Consider the following 21,408-nt stretch of genomic DNA (forward strand, 5'->3'; position numbering starts at 1 on the left):
GACCAGAGCACGCCAGGCACTCCTGTCTTCTACGGCCTCCCGCAGTTTGGTCAAACTCATGCTGGTAGCTTCGAGAACACTGTCCCACCATCTCGTCCTTTGTCGTCCCCTTCTCCTTGTGCCCTCCATCTTTCCCAACATCAGGGTCTTTTCCAGGGAGCCTTCTCTTCTCATGAGGTGGCCAAAGTATTGGAGCCTCAGCTTCAGGATCTGTCCTTCCAGTGAGCACTCAGGGCTGATTTCATTAAGAATGGAGAGGTTTGATCTTCTTGCAGTCCATGGGACTCTCAAGAGTCTCCTCCAACACCATAATTCAAAAGCATTAATTCTTCGGTGATCAGCCTTCTTTATGGTCCAGCTCTCACTTCCATACATCACTACTGGGAAAACCATAGCTTTTACTATACGGACCTTTGTTGGCAAGGTGATGTCTCTACTTTTTAAGATGCTGTCTAGGTTTGTCATTGCTTTTCTCTCAAGAAGCAGGCGTCTTTTAATTTCGTGGCTGCTGTCACCATCTGCAGTGATCATGGAGCCCAAGAAAGTAAAATCTCTCACTGCCTCCATTTCTTCCCCTCCTATTTGCCAGGAGGTGATGGGACCAGTGGCCATGATCTTCGTTTTTTTTTATGTTGAGCTTCAGACCATATTTTGCGCTCTCCTCTTTCACCCTCAGTAAAAGGTTCTTTAATTCTTCCTCACTTTCTGCCATCAAGGTTGTGTCATCTGCATATCTGAGGTTGTTGCAATCTTAATTCCGGCTAGGGATTCATCCATCCCAGCCTTTCGCATGATGAATTCTGCATATAAGTTAAAGAAGCAGGGAGACAATATACAGCCTTGTCGTTCTCCTTTCCCAATTTTGAACCAATCAGTTGTTCCATAACCAAGATTTATAGATCAGGTCAATTCCTTTTCCTCCCCTGCCCTCCTCTGTGTTCTAATCTTGGGAAGATGTGGGCCCATATGATCAACTCAGCAGTAGTTTTTTCTGTCGTTTCATCAGGGTGTGTGCGAGGTTTTGCGACTGGTGGATCTCAGCACCTGCCCATCTTACCACAAGTGGATCTCAAAACAACTGTGTTTCCCCAAACGCAAGCTACAAATGATGGAGAAGTGCCGCATAGCAGCTGGTATGTTATGACTTTGCCTTTTTACGCACATGTGATTCACCAGGACTTCTCAGTTGCCAGGCTGGCACCTGGTCTCAGCGCATGACCTTGCAGGTACACAAAGCTACTGCCTTGCTCAAGCTAAATGAGTCCAGGTCTGGTCACCTGTTAGATTGGAGACCATCTGAGAACCACATATACCGTATTTTTCGCTCTATAGGATGCACCGACCATAGGACGCACCTTGTTTTAGAGGGGGAGAACAAGAGAAAAAAAATTCTCTCACTCTCTGCCCAGCGCCCCTTCAGCGAAGCGGCAGGAGAAATCGAGCCCCTTCCAGTCCTCCTCCCGCTTCGCTGACGGGGCGCTGCGCAGAGAGGGAAAGCTGTGCAGTGCCTCTCCAGCGAAGCAAAGCCAGGAGAGCAAGAGGGATCGGTGCACACCAACCCCTCTTGCTCTCCAGGCTTCAGCAAAAGCAACACGAAGCCTCCGGAGCGCAGCGGGAGCACTCCCACTGCGCTTCGGAGGCTTCGCGTTGCTATCGCTGAAGCCATGGAGCCTGCATTCGCTCCATAAGACGCACACACATTTCCCCTTAATTTTTGCAGGGGAAAAAGTGCGTCTTATAGAGTGAAAAATACGGTGCACATTGCCATGAATTCCATGATGGAAAAATGTAAATGTGAGAAATAATGCAAAAAACCCCACATAAAATAGTATTAATCTTGCTTCCCAGATATGGTGGTTATGCTGGTCTCAGTGAAAGAAATTTCTAATGTACACAGCGCTATTCTTCTCGAAAAAGTGGTGCCAGAACTTGTCAGTTTGCATTTCTTAGTGCAGAAAGTATTGATCTGATGTGTAGATATTTTTCCTATTCTAATGAGTTCCAGAGGGTTCTGGAAGCTTCCCTGTGTGAAAGAAACAAGCAGAAGGTTCATGGTGTTTGGGTTATTCCTTCAGAGAAGCTGAGTACAGCTGGTTTCAACTGGTTCTGTTATCTCTTCTGCCAAGGTCATGCTGACTATAATATTAAGGCCTGAAGGAGCCTAGGTTTCACTTTCACTTTCTATCTCTCTTCCTTGTGGTGTGTTTTGTACATAGAATGCTTAGTGAAATATACTCGGAGTCGAGAGTGGATTTCATGTTCTTTATTCAGCTCATAGTGGTGAGGAGGAATGAATGTCACCCAGAATGTCTGCTTTATATACATTATTTATACAGTGGGCCCCACATGATTGGCTAATTCCGGAATTCACCTGTAGGCCAATCAGGTTGCAGATTCACTTCCACCTGGAGCAGGATTGGGTGGCTCCTGTGGACCAATCAGACTGTTGCATTCTGAATCCTATTGTTCTAGGGCCAATCAGACTGCTGCATTCTGAATCCTATTGTTCTAGGGCCAATCAGACTGCTGCATTTTGGATCCTATTCAGCTCAGTACATAACACTTAGTTTTAAGGTTTTTAGACTTATTATAAGTTATTGTAAGTTTAAGTCTGCTGCAACTGGATTTTTATGGACTGCGCCAATCCTGAATGTACAGTATTAGATTCGTGACCATTATGCTCATTTGCCTTCAGTAGCAGTAAAGCTCTGCTGGATGAAATACAATTGCCTCTGGTCTATTTTTTGGGAACCCTGCAATGTGTTTATGTTTTTACTCTGCTAACTATATGTTGGAATCTTTATAAATCAATCAATCAATCAATCAATCTTTATTACGGTCCAGAGACCCAACAAATCATTACAAATCAATACACAATTCATACAGCCTACCTCCAGGTTAATCAAGCAAGTTAATCTTTATCAATATTGAGTAGGATTTAAACTCACCTTGAACACCTTCTTCATTCTCCTAAAAGGGCAATAGTGCCCACCTGGGAGGGGGCAGAAATCAGTTCCAGCGGATTCTGGCTTGAAAAAGCCCTGATACATACACCAAATCATGGCTTTTTTTATATGCAGAAGCAAAATAAACTCACCAATTTTGAATAACTCCAGCTTGTTTTAATATTTAGTTCTTATACAGTGGTACCTCGGGTTACATACGCTTCAGGTTACATACGCTTCAGGTTACAGACTCCGCTAACCCAGAAATAGTGCTTCGGGTTAAGAACTTTGCTTCAGATAAGAAAAGAAATCATGCTCCGGCGGTGCGGCAGCATCAGGAGGCCCCATTAGCTAAAGTGGTGCTTCAGGTTAAGAACAGTTTCAGGTTAAGAACGGACGGACCTCCAGAACGAATTAAGTACTTAACCTGAGGTACCACTGTATTCCAGCTTTCTTCCATTATGGACCTTCTTCAACAGTTTTTAAACCCACACTCCAAAGTTATATCGATTCCAGTTTAACTATCACAATGGCCTCAAAGACTCCAGAAAATTACCATTTGATGAGGGTACTGGGAGAGTGTTCTCACCGGACACACCAAAATCAAGCAAAACGCCATAAGAAAGAGTCACTTTCACATTCTGAGACCTCTCTGTTTGCCTTGGCCAATGTTCTAGGTCTCCTTTTGCTGATCTTGGCAGGAAGGCTGCTCCAAAGAAAGCTTGGAACCCAAGCAGTATAGGATGTGCCAAAACTCTCTTTTCCCACGAAACGGTGCACTATGAAGAATAAACATAAAAAGGAATAAGAATAGCAAAACAAAGAATCGCTGTAGCTGGAAGCTCTCCTAAATCAAGCAGAAAAGAAAGAAAAACAGGCCGACCTTTGCTCATGGCTTTTCATAGATGGCAGCAATTGCATGGCTTCTATTTCTATGCCTCTATCCCTGGAGCAGATATAGCAAAAACTGTATGTAGGAAGCAGACTGGGAGGAACACGCCAGTGCTTTTTTCTGGGGGTATGCAGGGGTACGCATACCCCTAAACGTTTTGTGAACTGTTGGCCTCATTGCTGGTCCCGGGGGGTTACCATGCGGTGTGGTCTGAGTCCAGTCCGAGGTCGAGGGTGTGGAATAGAGGCTGTCCATCAAGGCTGAAGCGGGGTCCAAGGCAAGGAGTCGGGTGAGGTCAGGAACTCTGGCAGAAGAGCAGGACAGGGTACAGGCAGGAACAGGTTACCAACAATATTGCTCCCGAAACCTGGGACTGGGGCTGGCTGGCTTTTATCTGCCCTGAGGCATAGGGCGGCCCCGGTCCACAGGTGACTCGCCTCTCCTGGCCTGAGGCGAGCACTCCTCCTGCGGGAACTTAGTTCCCTCCGCCTCTCTGCCCTGAGCCTCTGCAGCTCAGGAGAGGCTGGAGGGTTACCGGACCCAGAGGCAACCTCAGCTTCCTCTGACAGGGCTGAGAGTGGGGCACCTGCAGGCAATGGGTCCAGCCAGAGCGGATTCAGATGGTGTCTGCTCCTGAGGATCCAGCACAAGTGAGGACCCTTCAGGCTCATGCCCCAGCCCCGGCTCAGCTGGTTCTGGAGGCGGGGACTCCTGTGCAGGCTGGGATTCCTCAGGTTCAGCCTCCAAATCCCAGGCCATCATAGGCGTAGTATTTCAATATGAGTAAGAAAATGAGAGCACCCCTAAATGGTTTTTTTTAGGGGGGGAAGCACTGCATGGCGTACATTTAAATCACACTGCTCCCCCCACAAAGATGTTTACCCCTGTAGACTGTAGTGAACCCCTAACAGAGCTACAATCCCCAGCACCTTCACAATTCCAAGCATTCGTTGGTGATCGTCATGTGCTGAATATGCAGCTCATCATGTGAAGCCCATTCTTTCCCTCAATGAATTCTGGATCCTAGACGGTAGTTTATCCCTCACAGAGTTATAGTTCCCAGCATTCCTGAACAAACTACAATACCCAGAATTCTCTGAGGGAAACAACAACAACAACAACAATTTATAACTATTTATTATTTATAGCCCACCAATAATTTGTTTTAAGGGCATAGTGAGTATGTACAGTGGTACCTCGGGTTAAGCACTTAATTTGTTCCGGAGGTCCGTTCCTAACCTGAAACTGTTCTTAACCTGAAGCACCACTTTAGCTAATGGGGCCTCCCGCTGCCACCACGCTTCCAGAGCACAATTTCTGTTCTCATCCTGAAGCAAAGTTCTTAACCCGAGGTACTATTTCTGGGTTAGCGGAGTCTGTAACCTGAAGTGGATGTAACCTGAGGTACCACTGTACACCATACTCTCCAATATGTCTCTGATGAAAATAGGGATGTCCGATTCTATTATTATTATTATTATTATTATTATTATTATTATTATTATTATTATTTATTTTATTAAGCACCACTCATCTGACTGGATTGCTCCAGCTGCTCTGGGCAGCTTCCAACATATATAAAAACATAACAAAACATTAAACATTAAAAAAACTTCTATATACAGGGTTGCCTTCAAATATCTTCTAAAGATTGTAAGATAAAGGTAAAGGACCCCTGGACGGTTAAGTCCAGTCAAAGGCAACTATGGGGTTGTGGCGCTCATCTCGCTTTTCAGGCTGATGGAGCCATCGTTTGTCTGCAGACAGTTTTCCGGGTCATGTGGCCAGCAGGACTAAACCGCTTCTGGGATATGGGTGTTCCTTGCTTTGGTTTTAACACAAGCTTCTTACAAGTTTCAAATTTTACAGAAGAATACCAGAAACGAAAAAAGCAGAAAGAAAAAAGTCTTACCCTTAACTCATCTACTACAGAAATCTAAACCCCTTGCATAAATTGGCCTTCACACCTCAATGCATTTTTTTACACATTAAGTTCGAAGTAGCCCTTGTTTAAGTTTTTTTGGCAATGCAAACCTAAAGCATGCATTCTTACAATGTCCATTTGCTTTACAAATGCCTCTGTTACTCTTTCTGTTCTGCATTGGACCTAACATAAATATTGCCAATGCACAAAGACAACTTAGACTGTAACCCTTACCCTGCTCACCTGGGAAATAAGCACCAACAAATTCAATACGACTTACTTCTGAAAAGGCTTGGTTAGCATTAAAAACCTGATATGTGAAAACAGTGTACAATATATTTTTTTTAAGTAGGAACTTTCTGAGCTGCTCCTATCCTTTAAAACATGCAATTTTATTGTGCGATAAAATTTTGAATTTTCCTTTAATTAAATTAAATTTAGAGGGGGCAATGGCTTTTTTTACATAACTAGCTTCTGACATGCTTTTCTTCTTATGCAGAGATTGCGTGCGTTGACAGATTCAAAAGCACGATGTGGAATTCCTTCAGTGGGGAGAGATTGAAGGACCTCAAAGACTACTATATCAGTCAGCGGAATGAACAGTATGACCAATTCACAAAACAGGACAGTCTCTTCAACAGGCAGCATAAAAGTGTTGTGATAAACGTGGACAAAAGGTGAGAGGCGAGTGGGGCTTTCCAGGTTGTTTTCCTAGAGGCAGAGAGTGCAAGGGAAATGGCTGGTTGTGTAGGGTGCAAGTGACAGGCTGCTGCCCGGTTGCCAGGTGTGGCATTTGCCTCCTAGGTGGGTCATAAGAAAAGGGTTAAATGAGTGTGAAGTGATTGGCCAGTGAAAAATGATAGGTGGAGTTAGAGTGAGAGTTGGAGTTGTGTGAAAGTCAGTTGAGACTTGGGAGTTGGAGAAGGAAGAGGGAGGAATAATTTGTGGGTTGGTCGAGTTGTGTGGTGAGAGAGTGAGAGGAAGTGTTAGGTGGAGTCAGATAGATAATTGGGATAATCAGTTTGAAGTTGTTAGGAACGTATAGGTCAGTAAAGAAACTAAGATTAAGAAACTGCCAATAAAATTAACTGAAACCATAAACTTGTTCCTGCCTATAAAATAAACTTGATTATTTGTTAATGTTAACAACTGTCTGGACTCCGTGTGTACCAGAGAGAAATGGGTTGGTGGCAGCGGGAAAGCAATCACAGTGGTGGCACAGGGATCAATAGACCGTCAAACGTCTGGGGACCCTGTGTGATCGCCACACCAGGAACGCACAAAGACAAGGAAATGTTTCTTACCACCCACTTTTTATTCAGTATTTACAGAGAGAGGCTATAGAAGCCAGCCTCTTGGATAATGGTGTTGTCCCGAGTGAATATCCACACCCCCCCCGGTCTCTCCCATTTCCTCATTCGTCATTCTCATTGTCTCTCCTACGGGTGCTGCTACAAGCCCTCTGTCTTTGAGCCTTTGCTCTCCTACTTTCAAGGCTTGCCATGTTCTGGGAGATGGAAGGTCTGGAATCCTTTCTCTCCCCCCCCCCCCCATGATATTTATTGAATTTCATACAATGACATAACTTTAACATAATAAAAAAGGAAAAAAATATATTAATAAAATAAAAAGGAGAAAAAGAAGAATGAAGAAAATAAAATATTACAAACCCACATATACCACCACCACATGCATAAATAAATAAAACTTAGTTAATTGGTTAAATTCCAACTTCATAAACATATTACTTGACTTCCTCTAATCTCTTCCAACTGAATTTCCTTGTAATTGAATGTAGCAGTTTCCAATATCATTATTACATACAACAATATTCCAGTTATAATCAAATTTCCTAACTTTTCTTATCCTACTATTTCTTATTTATTTATTTAATCCTGATTTAATCCTAGGCCTAATTAGTTCTTTCAAGTAATTACAAATCTTTAATATTACAATATTTATTCAAGTAGCCTTTAAATTTATTCCAGTCTTCTTGATATTCCTCTTCTTTCTGGTCGCGGATTCTCCCAGTGAGATCAGCCAGCTCCATAAAGTCCATCATCTTCATCTGCCATTCTTCTACCATTGGTAATTCTTGTGTTTTCCATTTTTTGGCAATTAAAATCCGTGCAGCAGTTGTGGCATACAAAAATATTTTTACATCTTTTTTGGGCAATTCAGAACCTATTATTCCAAGGAGAAAGGCCTCTGGTTTCTTCATAAATGTATATTTCATCATTTTAAAAAATTCATGATAAATAGAAGGCTTTCTAAAGACACTGTGTCCATCTGCTTCCTCTTCCTCCTTCTCCCCCATTATTTCCCAACTTCCCCCCTCATCTGCCTCTGAACTGTGACCTCCCTCAAACCCCTGTTGTATATCTGTCACCTTTTCTAATTGCTAAGATTGAAATCCGGCTAATGCGGTTCTGCTGTTTTATGCCAGCAATGCAGGTGAGCTACACAAAATATCTGGAAGCATTTCATTTTGGATTAGTTTCTGTTATGTACTGAAGTTCTCACCCTGGGCCAGCAGGGAGATACTGTAGATAGTTTTCACTCAGGTCCACATATGCAAATAAGGGATTGAAAGTGACGTTCAGTGATTGGATAGTTACAGAAAATGGTTACTGTTGCGTTCTAGTGGAGTTCTATATAACCAGGCTGGCTGAACCCTTCAGTTCAGTTCTGTTCTGGCCTGTGAATAAACAAGAGCTGTTTGAAGAATCGCTGTGTCGTCTGATATGTTCATCCACAACTTAACAGTTTCCTTCTGCTATACTGTCTTCCTCTTCCTCCTCCCTAGAAGGGTCAAGCTGAGGAGGCGGTCTCTCCCATTCCTCATTTGTCCAGACCCTGACAGCAAGGGGCTAAACCTGTAGTATGGCACCCCCAATCCATGGGTCTATTTGGGGCCACTGGGCCTCTGGATTTGGCCTGCGATATTATTTTGGGCAAACCACGTCCACCTGTCGTTCACCTAAGATCACATGAATGTCAGGTGGGGAGATCTCTTCACTCTGATCCGTGTACAAAAATTCGAGATAAGGGTTCTTGTATCTCACAAGGCACAGTGAACCGTCATAGAGCAGCCTGCATTTGACACTTTTACAGGTGCTTCATAATACCTGCGCCGTGTTTGTAATAACCCAATCCTTTGCAACTTTGGAACTCCTTACCTGTTGATATCAAGCTAGGCACTTTCACTGTATTCTTTTTGGTGCCTGCTGAACGCATTCATATTTAGATAAACCCACCCAGATGTGGGCCATACTACCCTGAACACGCCCGATCTTGTCTGATCTCGGAAGCTAAGCAGGATCAGGCCTGGTTAGTACTTGGATGGGAGACTGCCTGGGAATACTGGGTGCTGTAGGCTTTTGGGGGGCGTGGGGGGCGCTGTGAGTTAAACCACAGAGCCTAGGACTTACTGATCAGAAGGTCGGCGGTTCGAATCCCCGCGATGGGGTGAGCTCCCGTTGCTTGGTCCCAGCTCCTGCCAACCTAGCAGTTCGAAAGCACGTCAAAGTGCAAGTAGATAAATATGTACCGCTCCGGCAGGAAGGTAAACAGCATTTCCGTGCGCTGCTCTGGTTCGGCAGAAGTGGCTTAGTCATGCTGGCCACATGACCCGGAAGCTGTACGCCGGCTCCCTCAATCAATAAAGCGGGATGAGCCTCGCAACCCCAGAGTCGGTCACAACTGGACCTAACGGTCAGGGGTTCCTTTACCTTTACTTTACCCAGATGTTTAGAACATTTCGATGAGTTTTAAATTGCCTTAGTCTCTTTTATCCTGGTTTTAACTTTCTGTACATTTTAAATTATGGCTGTAAAATGTTTTAGTGATGATTTTATCATTTTAGCATTCTGTAAACAGCTTTGAGGTAGTATATATATTTTATCAAACAAACAAAGAAACAAACAAACAAGTGTGCCCCCACTTTTAAATTTCTAGTTCATTCATTCAGAAGCATCATGGGGACGACGATCGGGAAGTTGTCCAAAAGATTATATCGGGAGAGTTCGTAAAGGAACCCACGTACTCTACTTCCTATGGAGAGATGCCAACTTCTGTTGCAGCAGCTGTATACATCAGAATGGATGAATTGCGCAAAGGGGAAATGATAGTAAGTATATTCTAGCTGTGCTGGTCCCGGGGGCTAACCTTGAGGTGAGGTCCGAGTCCAGTCCGGGGTCAAGGGTGCAGTATGGAGGCAGTCTGTCAAAGCTGAAGCGGAGTCCAAGGCAGGGAGTCGAGTGAGGTCAGGAGCTCCGGCAGAGAAGCAGGACAGGGTGCAGGCAGGAACAGGCTACTAACAATGTTGCTCCTGCAACTTGGGACTGGGACTGGCTGGCTTTTATCTGCCCCGAGGCATAGGGCGGCCCCGGTCCACAGGTGACTCGCCTCTCCTGGCCTGGAGGCGAGCACTCCTCCTGGGGGAACTTAGTTCCCTCCGCCTCTCTGCCCTGAGCCTCTGCAGCTCAGGAGAGGCTGGAGGGTTACCAGACCCAGAGGCAACCTCACCTTCCCCTGACGGGGCTGAGAGTGGAGCACCTGCTGGCATTGGGTCCTCCATCACCTCAGGACCCAGAGCAGACTCAGCTGGAGCCTACACCTGAGGATCCAGCACAGGTGAGGACCCTTCAGGCTCATGCCCCAGCCCCGGCTCAGCTGGTTCTGGAGGCGGGGAATCCTGTACAGGCTTGGATTCCTCAGGTTCAGCCTCTGAATCCGATTCCCAGGCCATCATACTAGCCTTATAGAGCTGGAGATTTTCATGTTAGGAGCGTCCTACTCTTGTGTAGGACCCTGGCAGAGACACATGCCCGACTGGCATGTTCTCTCCCTCCTGGTCAATCCTTCGGGAGCTTCAAAAGCTTTCTTCTGCCCTAACATCACATTGACTGATGTCAGGATGAGAACAGAAATCGCACGGCGGTGGCGTAGCAGCAGCGGGAGGCCCCATTAGCTAAAGTGATACCTCAGGTTTAGAACAGTTTCAGGTTAAGAACAGACCTCCAGAACGAATTAAGTTCTTAACCCGAGGTACCACTGTACTGAAAAACTCCATTAAAAGGGAGGAGGAAAAAAGTAGACTCATGAATTGCCCTTCCGATGCCACTCATTGGTTTCACTCATTTAGTGACAGGCAGGATCAGTCAGCCTGGTTCATATAGCAGAAATTGCTTAGAAGAGTTCCTGATCTTTCTATATTTATTTAATTTATTTGAGATATTCTGCAATGAGAGTTATTAGAATCAGAAAACGTATAAATTGCAATGATATAAAGGTTAATTTTGAAAGCCATGAGGCGGGAAGAAAGGAAGTCTACAGGCTCTAAGAGCCAAGGCGGTATAGCAGATAAAGATGATGTGAATGTATAATATTAAATGGATATCTATCTATCTATCTACCTATCTATATATATAAAAAATAGAAGAGTTCCTGCTCCTTTCCTCCCCCCTCCCTGTAACTTTCGTTCTAGGAGGACCAGGGACTTAGTAAACAGCCACCTGTGATATTTTATCCATTGTGACTTGCAGTTACTTTTACCAATAATAGTTTAGTCATTACTTATTGTAATTGTTAAGAGTGAATTCCTGTTTGTTTATTATTTGCTGACCTTTTGAGAGTTCATTTCATGGGGTGCTATCATATTCAAACCAATTAGCGAATATTACTTTATTTGATAAAAGTAATTCCATTGTAGAGTTATGTTTTATTATGACTTTTTTTGTATTGGTCAGAGTCTTCTATGGTGCGTATTGTTGTTTTTTAAATTAATTTTTACTGATTTTAATATCACCAGTCAACGGTATAACAAAACAGATAACATACATAAAAGAGAACATTTCTATGCAAAAGAAATTCCTTTGACCTATTAGGGTGTTCTTTGTCGTATATTTTGTTGCTGTAAGCCGGCTTTTTGTGTAAGCTAGAAAGGTGGTGTACAAATTTAAAATGAAATGAAATAGTGGGCGGAACAGCAAAAGCCTGAATAAAAGGAGTTTAAAATAGTTCAATGAATTATTTCGCTTATTATATGATTTTTGATTAAATTGCAATAAATGTCCTAGTGCCTTTCAGATATCCAATGCCTTTGCAATAATTAGCCTGAAGAATACAAGAGGCTGAACTTCTTGAGGAACTGGGACGGATGTTGCCTGTACATTGCCTCTTGCATCCCTGTTTATGTTCATGAAAGAGGCCTTGGGTATTTCTTCACTCCAGCCCCTTGTATCCAGAAAATGTCTTGCATTCAGCTGTTGTTGTTCAGTCGTTTAGTCGTGTCCGACTCTTCATGACCCCCTGGACCAGAGCACACCAGGCACTCCTGTCTTCTTGCGAGAAGTGAGGCTACAGGGAACCAGACAGAGGGCCTTCTCGGTAGTGGCGCCCGCCCTGTGGAACGCCCTCCCATCAGATGTCAAAGAGATAAAGAATTACCTGACGTTCAGAAGACATCTTAAGGCAGCCCTGTTCAGGGAAGTTTTTAATATGTAATGCTGTACTGTTTTTAACACTGATTGGGAGCCGCCCAGAGTGGCTGGGGAAACTCAGCCAGATGGGCGGGGTATAAATAATAAATTATTATTATTATTATTATTATTATTATTATTATTATTATTATTCCACTGCCTCCCGCACTTTGGTCAAACTCAGGCTGGTAGCTTCGAGAACACTGTCCCACCATCTTGTCCTCTGTCGTCCCCTTCTCCTTGTGCTCTCCATCTTTCCCAACGTCAGGGTCTTTTCCAGGGAGTCTTCTCTTCTCATGAGGTGGCCAAAGTATTGGAGCCTCAGCTTCACGATCTGTCCTTCCAGTGAGCACTCAGGGCTGATTTCCTTCAGAATGGAGAGGTTTTATCTTCTTGCAGTCCATGGGACTCTCAAGAGTCTCCTCCAGCACCATAATTCAAAAGCATCAATTCTTCAGCGATCAGCCTTCTTTATGGTCCAGCTCTCACTTCCATACATCACTACTGGGAATACCATAGCTTTAACTATACGGACCTTTGTTGGCAAAGTGATATCTCTGCTTTTTAAGATGCTGTCTATGTTTGTCATTGACCATATTTTGCGCTCTCCTCTTTCACCCTCATTAAAAGGATCTTTAATTCCTCCTCACTTTCTGCCATCAAGGTTGTGTCATCTGCATATCTGAGGTTGTTGATATTTCTTCTGGCAATCTTAATTCTGGCTAGGGATTCATCCAGCCCAGCCTTTTGCATGATGAATTCTGCATATAAGTTAAATAAGCAGGGAGACAATACACAGCCTTGTCGTACTCCTTGCATTCAGCAGTTACGTACAAATGGAGTGGCAAGCCTTCGGCAGCCCAAACTGAATTAAATCAGACTCTGCAAATACGGTACTTTTAAAGGTGGTCCGTTCAAAAGTTGTACAAAGATTGGTGGAAGGATCTCCTTACGGTTTGCATTTCTTCTCAGGCGAATCTGCAAGATAGCCGTGTCATAGTTTTGGTCAGTCAGGGGGCAGAGATCATCCGTCTGAAAAAAGAGAAGGTTGAGGAATGGGCAGATGCTGCCACCATGATAAAATTTGGCAAAATAAAGGTGAAATATCCCAGGTAAGCACGACTGAAGCATTGGGGTGGGCTGGCGCAAGATAGATATTGGGGGGTTGTGATGCATGGGGTCCAAGCCCATTATATAATGAGGGAAACACAGGTGATATGTTGTAGATTAAGTTTGAGGCCCCTTTGACAAATCTATTTCCCTGTATCTGTACGGAGTGTTCAGATATTATGTGGTTTGCTGGAGCCAATGAGAAGCAGGTTTAGAACAGAATAGAACCTAAACAGTACAGTCATACCTCGGATTACAAACACTTCAGGTTGTGCGTTTTAGGGTTGCGCAGTGCGCCGAACCCGGAAGTACCAGAATGGGTTACTTTCGGGTTTTGGCGCATGCGCAGAAGTGCTAAATCGCACTTTGCTAATGTGCAGAAGCGCTGAATCGCGACCCGCGCATGCGCAGCGCTTCGCCCCTTCCGCGCGACGTCATTTTGACAGTCTGTGCATGCGCGAGTGGTGAAACCCAGAAGTAACGCGTTCTGTTACTTCCAGGTCGCCGTGGAGCGCAAACAGAAAGCTCTCAACCTGAAGCATATTTAACCCGAGGTATGACTGTACAGTGGACCCTCCAGATACGAATTAAATTCCTTCCGCAACCTGAGAAGTCTGTTGGCAGAGGTGCTACTTCTGCGCACACATGCTGGGCGATTAAGCGCTTCTGCACATGCGCATGACACACAGAACGCTTCTGCGCATGTGCTAAACCCAGAAGTATAACTTCCGGGTTTGCCGCATTTGTAACCCAAAAGTTAAGTATCCAGAGCGGTACATAACTAAAGGGTCCACTGTAATGGGCCCTGCCTGCTAGCCTGCTCCCTAAAATATCATTGGTTTGCTCATTTCTATATATAGGGTGCCTACATTCTGCACAGACTGGTTGTAACAATTACTTTGATAAAATACATATTTTGTTATGTGCAAATGGCTTTAGATAGCTATCAGGTCCATAAATTACCATATAGCATATATTCAACACAAAAACAGTGAAAATTTGTTGTTGACGAAGGACAGTAGGGCATATAAAGGGCCCCATTACCTCCAGTAGCTTAGGGCCTCATCAAACCTAAATCTGGCCCTGCAGAGAATAAGGCCTCTCCTCCTCCGGGAGGGGAGGTATTGTGGGCGGGACGCGATTTCTGCGTCACGCAGGGGGCGTTATGCCCCCTGCCCCACTCACCTGGCTGGTGCACCATGCCCACAGGTAAGCACCCAACCGGGCGGCTTGGTGGGGGTGTGGTTTGCTGTTTAAGATACAGCCGCGCCAGCCATTCCGCCCATTTCTTCACCTTTTCGCCACGAGTCACCCACCCATCACTCCCTTAGGGCTTAGGGCTTAACTTTTCTCTTGACCTTGCTATGGACCTATGGTTGGTCGCTCAGGTTGCCCAGGGGCCCTGGTAGGAATTTTTCCAATTGGCATTAGGCCTTTTGGTTTTTTCGCCTACCTCGTAGCAATCGTCACAACTTTCTTGGTATTGGCGGTTAGGTTAGGCATTGGAATGTGTTGATGGTGTGTTGAAGGGCTATGTGTGGCCATCGCCTACCCCCTCAAATTTGGGTATTCCATTAAAGGAATCCGGCGGTCGTGGATCCTGTCTGATGCCTGTGTGGCGGGGGGCCATGGCATGACCCTCGGTGACATCAGGGGAGAGCTTATAGTTGTATTAGCATCAACAGGCTCTCCCTACTGGTGAATAACCCCTCTTTAGGCTCACCCCTCTCTGAGTGGGTGGAGTCAATCTTCCGTGGTCCAATGCCTAAGCCGATACCTTCTCACTTGCTGTAATCAATAAAGTTGTGGCCTTTTCTTGCCCATTAACCTTATACACTGTGTCTACGTGTCATTACAGTGGTGCCCCGCAAGACGAATGCCTCGCAAGACGGAAAACCCGCTAGACGGAAGGGTTTTCCGTTTTGGAGGTGCTTCCCAAAACGAATTTCCTATGGGCTTGCTTCGCAAGACGAAAATGTCTTGCGAGTTCCTGCGGGGTTTTTTTCCTTTCCCCCCCTTTTCCCCAAGCCGCTAAGCCGCTTAACAGCTGATCCGCTAAGCCGCTTATCAGCTGATCCGCTAAGCCGCTTAACAGCTGATCCGCTAAGCCGCTTAACAGCTGATCCGCTAAGCCGCTTAACAGCTGATCCGCTAAGCCGCTAATCAGCTGATCCGCTAAGCCGCTTATCAGCTGATCCGCTAAGCCGCTAATGGGCTTGCTTCGCAAGACGAAAAGACCGCAAGACGAGGAGACTTGCGGAACGGATTCTTTTCGTCTTGCGAGGCACCACTGTATTCCTCAAAGCGGGGATCGGGTCCTCGAACCACAACTGTTTGGCTGCAGGGGGATGCCACCCTCTTCTCAATTTTGAATTCCCTTTTCAGTGATGACGAGCTGTGTCAAGTCTTCCTCAGACAGAACTCCTGGGAATCGTTTAAGAAAGATCTTCTGGGCGTTGTGATGCGTCCCAAACTCATGAAGATGGTGCACGCTCCTCATCCATGCCCAACGGAAGAAATCTACGACCCTTGGTGCGTGAACCAAGCGGGCGTCTTGGACCTAAGTCAGATGCGCCACCAAAAAGAACCTACTGCACAGAAGTATAAGTTCGTTCCGGTTGGGGCGGAACACGGAAAACAGAGTTTGCCGAATATTCAGCCAAGACTGATCCATAGCATCACAGTCCTCCATTCTCCTTTGGATGGAGCCTTTTAGTGAGCTGTTTCAAGGTTTTTTATTTACCGGTTAGTGACATGGTAGGGGGGCAACTCTAAAAAGATCAAGGAGCGATTCTGGCAGTGTGTGTGTGTGTGTGTGTGTGTGTGTTCATACATAAATATACATATACAGCTTTGCTTTATGTAAGTTTTCTTCTCTGTTAGAAAGCACCTTATTATTTTTTTACAGTAGATCTGTGGTGTGAATTCTGAATCAGCAGTTAATTTCATTTTCTTCCGGTATGGCCATACAGAGAATATTTCTTCCCTTCAAGATTCTGTGTTTATGTATCCCCATATATACATATATATATATCAATAAATTATATTCAATGTTTAGTACTGAAACGCTTCAGCATTTTATGTGTGTTTAATGGAACACTGGGAGTAAATCCCATTGAATTCATTTGGATTTATTTCTGAATACATAGGGTTCTTCCTTGTTCCCATGAGCAGGATGTTATTCAGTAGTGGTCTGGAGCGTTTTCCTATCTGCTCTAAGGAGACTTGCAGCTGTTGCTGCCATGTGGGTGGGATCCAGTAGCATGGCAGCAAATCTAGATTGTGTCATTAAGTGGGTTTTGAGCTCCTTAACAACCTTGCTTCAACACCCTCCCCTGCAAATATATATAAGTACTACTGTAGATAGTACAGTGGTACCTCAGGTTACAGACTCCACTAACCCAGAAATAGTACCTCGGGTTAAGAACTTTGCTTCAGGGTGAGAACAGAAATCGTGCTCCGGCGGCGCAGCGGCAGCGGGAGGCCCCATTAGCTAAAGTGGTGCTTCAGGTTAAGAACAGTTTCAGGTTAAGAACAGACCTCCGGAACAAATTAAGTACTTAACCAGAGGTACCACTGTATGTATGTATGTATATATGTATGTGTGTATGTGTGTGCGTGTGTGTATGTATATATATATATATATATATATATATATACACACACACACACACACACACACACACACACTGGTAGCTCTGGTTGTGAACAGGATCCATTCTGGAGCCCCGTTTGCAACCTGAAAGGAACGCAACCTGGTCTGCGCATGCGTGGGTTGTGATTAACTGTAACGGTACTTCCAGGTCGCCACGGGACGCAACCTCAAAAGACGTAACCCGCAGCATTTGCAACCTGAGGTATGACTCTCTCTCTCTCAGTAACAAAAATTGACAGGAAAATGCACTTCTCCCAAACTTTGTACACAAATGGATTGGGATGAATGTTCAGTAAACAGGTCATCTGGAAGCGACCTTAGAAAATCTAGCACTGAACATCTTAAAGGTAGACGTGCTGTTTGATGTAGTGTTACTCTAATCTCAGTGCAGTGTGTGTGGCAAAAATCAGCATCACCTTTTCTAATTGCTAAGATTGAAATCTGGCTAATGTGGTTCTGCTGTGTCAGCTATGCAGGTGAGCTACACAAAATATCTGGAAGCATTTCATTTTGGATTAGTTTCTTTCTGCTATCCCAGGGGTCAGCAACCTTTTTCAGCCATGGGCTGGTCCACCATCTCTCAGACCATGTGGTGGGCTGGACTATATTTTGGGGGGAAATATGAACGTATTCCTATGCCCTGCAAAAAAACCAGAGATGCATTTTAAATAAAAGCACACATTCTATTCATGTAAAAACAACAGGCAGGCCCCACAAATAACCCAGAGATGCATTTGAAATAAAAGGACACATTCTGCTCATGTAGAAACAAGCTGATTCCTGGACCGTCCACGAGCCAGATTTAGAAGGCGACTGGGCCGGATCCGGCCCCTGGGCCTTAGTTTGCTATACTATATGCCCTCTCGGTTAGGCTATCATTTGGAAGAAAAGGAAAGTCCACAGATTTTTGTTGTTTCTCTGGGAACCTTTTGCATTGCCTATTTACCAGCTGGAAACAACAGTCCTTTGTTTTTGTGACATTTTAATAGCTTACACAGCCACCTTTCCAAGTCAAAAGATTGTGAAGGCAAATGGCATGTGGGACAACGGCAAGCCTTACTGTGTCAATGAACCCATTTCTTGGTACGAAAGACAAGGCAGCCAAATAATGAGTCTTAAAAGTAAATGTACAGTTTTGAAGCAACAGTTCTTTAAGCTCTTAAGGGATCCACAGTGTGTGGCTTACTCAGCATAATATTCATTGGTCCATGTTACAGATTGGAAGACCGGAAGCAAAGAGCAACAGACATACCCGTATTTTTCGCTCTATAAGACGCACCAGACCACAAGACGCACCTAGTTTTTGGAGGAGGAAAACAAGAAAAAAAATATTCTGAATCTCAGAAGCCAGAACAGCAAGAGGGATCGCTGCGCAGTGAAAGAAACAATCCCTCTTGCTGTTCTGGCTTCTGTGATAGCTGCGCAGCCTGCATTCGCTCCATAAGACGCACACACATTTCCCCTTACTTTTTAGGAGGGAAAAAGTGAGTCTTATAGAGCAAAAAATATGGTACTTTGTATAGTCCTGGGTCAAATCTATACATTTCAAGCTCTCTTATACCACATTCACACTCGTGGCTCCTCCCTCAAGAATTCTGGGAACTGTGATTTGTAAAGGGTGCTGAGAGTCGTTAGAAGGCTCCTTGCAGAGCTAGAATTCCCAGCATCAATAACAACAACAATAATAATAATACTACAGTGGTACCTTGGGTTACAGACACTTCAGGTTACAGACTCCGCTAACCCAGAAACAGAACCTCGGGTTAGGAACTTTGATTCACGATGAGAACAGAAATCGTGCGGCGGCAGCGGGAGGCCCCATTAGCTAAAGTGGTACCTCAAGTTAAGAACAGTTTCAGGCTAAGTCCTGTTTCCATGCGCAATGTTCCCTTCTCACATCCCTCTCTTGCCTCTCTTTCCTGACCAAATAGAAGTGTCAACTGAAATCCCAGGGAGTCCCCTTTGGTCCAGGGGGTCTCTGGTTGCCTGCCACAGCTGTACAACTGTGAGTCAAATGAAATGTCTGTCCCTCTACCAATGTTGGTTAGAGCATAGTGGTGACGATGCTAAGGTTGCATATTCCTGCATTGCACATGATCCTCAGATTTCCTTCCAACTCAGAGATTCTATGGGATTTCTATGAGATTTGCAGTATGATAATCTTGGCAACTGGGGACACGGGTGGCGCTGTGGGTTAAACCGCAGAGCCTAGGACTTGTTGATCAGAAGGTCGGCGGTTCGAATCCCCGCGACAGGGTGAGCTCCCGTTGCTCAGTCCCAGCTCCTGGCCACCTAGCAGTTCGAAAGCATGTCAAAGTGCAAGTAGATAAATAGGTACCACTCTGGTGGGAAGGTAAGTGGTGTTTCCGTGCGCTGCTCTGGTTCGCCAGAAGCGGCTTAGTCATGCTGGCCACATGACCCGGAAGCTGTACGCCGGCTCCCTCGGCCAATAAAGCGAGATGAGTGCCGCAACCCCAGAGTCGGCCACGATTGGACCTAATGATCAGGGGTCCCTTTACCTTACCTTTACTAATCTTGGCAACTGGAAGGGGAGAGGCAGGAAGTGGTGTCCAGCTGATCTTATCTTCCCTTCTTCCACAAAAGGCACTGCAATCTATCATCAGGGGTCAGCAAACCTTTTCAGCAGGGGGTCGGTCCACTGTCGCTCAGACCTTGTGGGGGGCCAGACTATATTTTGGAAAAAAAATATGAACAAATTCCTATGCCCCACAAATAACCCAGAGATGCATTTTAAATAAAAGCAAACATTCTGTTCATGTTAGAACACCAGCAAGCCCCACAAATAACCCAGAGATGCATTTTAAATAAAAGGGCACATTCTACTCATGTAAAAACACGCTGATTCCTGGACCATCCTCGGGCCGGATTTAGAAGGCGATTGGGCCAGATCCAGCCCCCAGGCCTTAGTATGCCTACCCATGGTTTGTAGAAAGACCTTGTATCACCGGCTGTTTTTCAAAACAGTAGAATGCTTGGTTGCTCTGTTTGAATTTGCATTGTTAACTGGAATCGGGTAACCGCTGCTGTGTTTTGCAAATGAGTAATCCACAGCAGACTCATCAGTATCCCTGACTTGTTTACTCCAAGGTATAAACGGAGGATAAAAATTATATCAGCTCTGCTTACCTTGAGATCTTGATTAAAGGTTTTAAACAGACTGTGGATCCGTTTCAAGGTAATAAAAACTGCAGTTGGCTGTAACGTAACTCCACATTGATCCTGAAACAAAGAATGACTTTGTGCTTCTCCCCTTATCTCCAGTTAGCAAAAGGGCAACCGACAATAACTGAAAAAAGAGGAACTCCTTCTTCCTTAGTAGTAAACTCTCTTCCCAGGTTAACAATCTTCTGCATGATTTAAAGTTTCAAGCAAAGAGACAAATTCTCTCAGAAGCAAAAAGGTTAGAAATGTGGGATTTACCACAATTCTGTCTCTCTGCAGGGTTTGAAGTAACACTGTCTGGTGTGCTGAGAGGTTAAGTGTCAACATAATCCCTGTGCTATTAGGATGCCATAGGGAAAGGAGCAGGTATAGGCAAATGCAGTCCTCCAGATGTTTTGGGACTACAACTCCCATCATCTCTGACCACTGGTCCTGTTAGCTAGGGATGATGGGAGTTGTAGTCCCAAAACATCTGGAGGGCCGAGTTTGCCTATGCCTGGAACGAGTACGCAGAGTTTAATAGATTTTTAACATGTTAAGTGGCTTTTGAATAAATATAAATTAAATAAAACAAGACTATGGGAAGCTTTTTAATATTATGGAACAGACTACCGAACCTAGGCTGCACCCCTAGAAAGAGATGATTTTGAAAGGGAGCAAAATAGGTCTACACTGAAAAATAATTACAAAAAATTATAAAAGAAATATACTGACTGTGAAAGATTTTCAGTTCAAAGGAAGAATTGAAGATGTCCCCCACCACCTGTGTAAGCAAAGTGCAATAGAAATTGGGGAGAGGACACAGACAGTTTAATAATAAAGTACCAAAGAAGGGGGCATTGAGAGAGGTCAAGCAAACACAGAATTCAGAACTACTCCAGTCAGGTGTTTGGTTAAATGTATAGTAGCGCAGGAAAGAACAGCCAATGAAATAATTAATTCCGAAGGGCAAAGCAGTCAAATAAGGAGAATTAACTTGTTGTTGTTGTTTAGTCGTTTAGTCGTGTCCAACTCTTCGTGACTCTTCTCCCATTCTATAACGGACAGCAAGAAGCGGGGTTGAGGGCAATGGCAAAGACTCTGCCAGGAGCCAAGATGGCCGCCGAGGCTTCCTTTTCCCCCTCCCCACCCCCACCCCCTCCGCCACAATGTCATCTCCGCGCGCCTTCGCCAGAAGGGCGGACGAGGTTGCGTCGCGGGGCGGGGCGGAAGGAGGC

At 44.8% G+C, this 21,408-nt stretch overlaps 1 protein-coding gene across 3 annotated transcripts in view; it reads left to right on the plus strand.

The window, feature by feature from the left end:
* Positions 1 to 16,419, plus strand: part of LOC310829811 (cyclic nucleotide-binding domain-containing protein 2-like) — a 38,516-nt gene extending 22,097 nt beyond the window's left edge. For all 3 annotated transcript variants that reach the window (XM_083708782.1, XM_083708781.1, XM_083708783.1), the window contains 5 exons: positions 1,007 to 1,133; positions 6,261 to 6,438; positions 9,719 to 9,890; positions 13,216 to 13,355; positions 15,739 to 16,419. In XM_083708782.1, the coding sequence (XP_083564908.1) occupies positions 1,007 to 1,133; positions 6,261 to 6,438; positions 9,719 to 9,890; positions 13,216 to 13,355; positions 15,739 to 16,069 (948 nt within the window). In that variant the 3' untranslated portion in view covers positions 16,070 to 16,419. The remainder of the gene's footprint in view (positions 1 to 1,006; positions 1,134 to 6,260; positions 6,439 to 9,718; positions 9,891 to 13,215; positions 13,356 to 15,738) is intronic.
* Positions 16,420 to 21,408: the final 4,989 nt, after the last annotated feature.

Source organism: Podarcis gaigeae, assembly GCF_964106915.1.
Source record: "Podarcis gaigeae genome assembly, chromosome: 1".
Lineage (NCBI taxonomy): Eukaryota > Metazoa > Chordata > Lepidosauria > Squamata > Lacertidae > Podarcis > Podarcis gaigeae.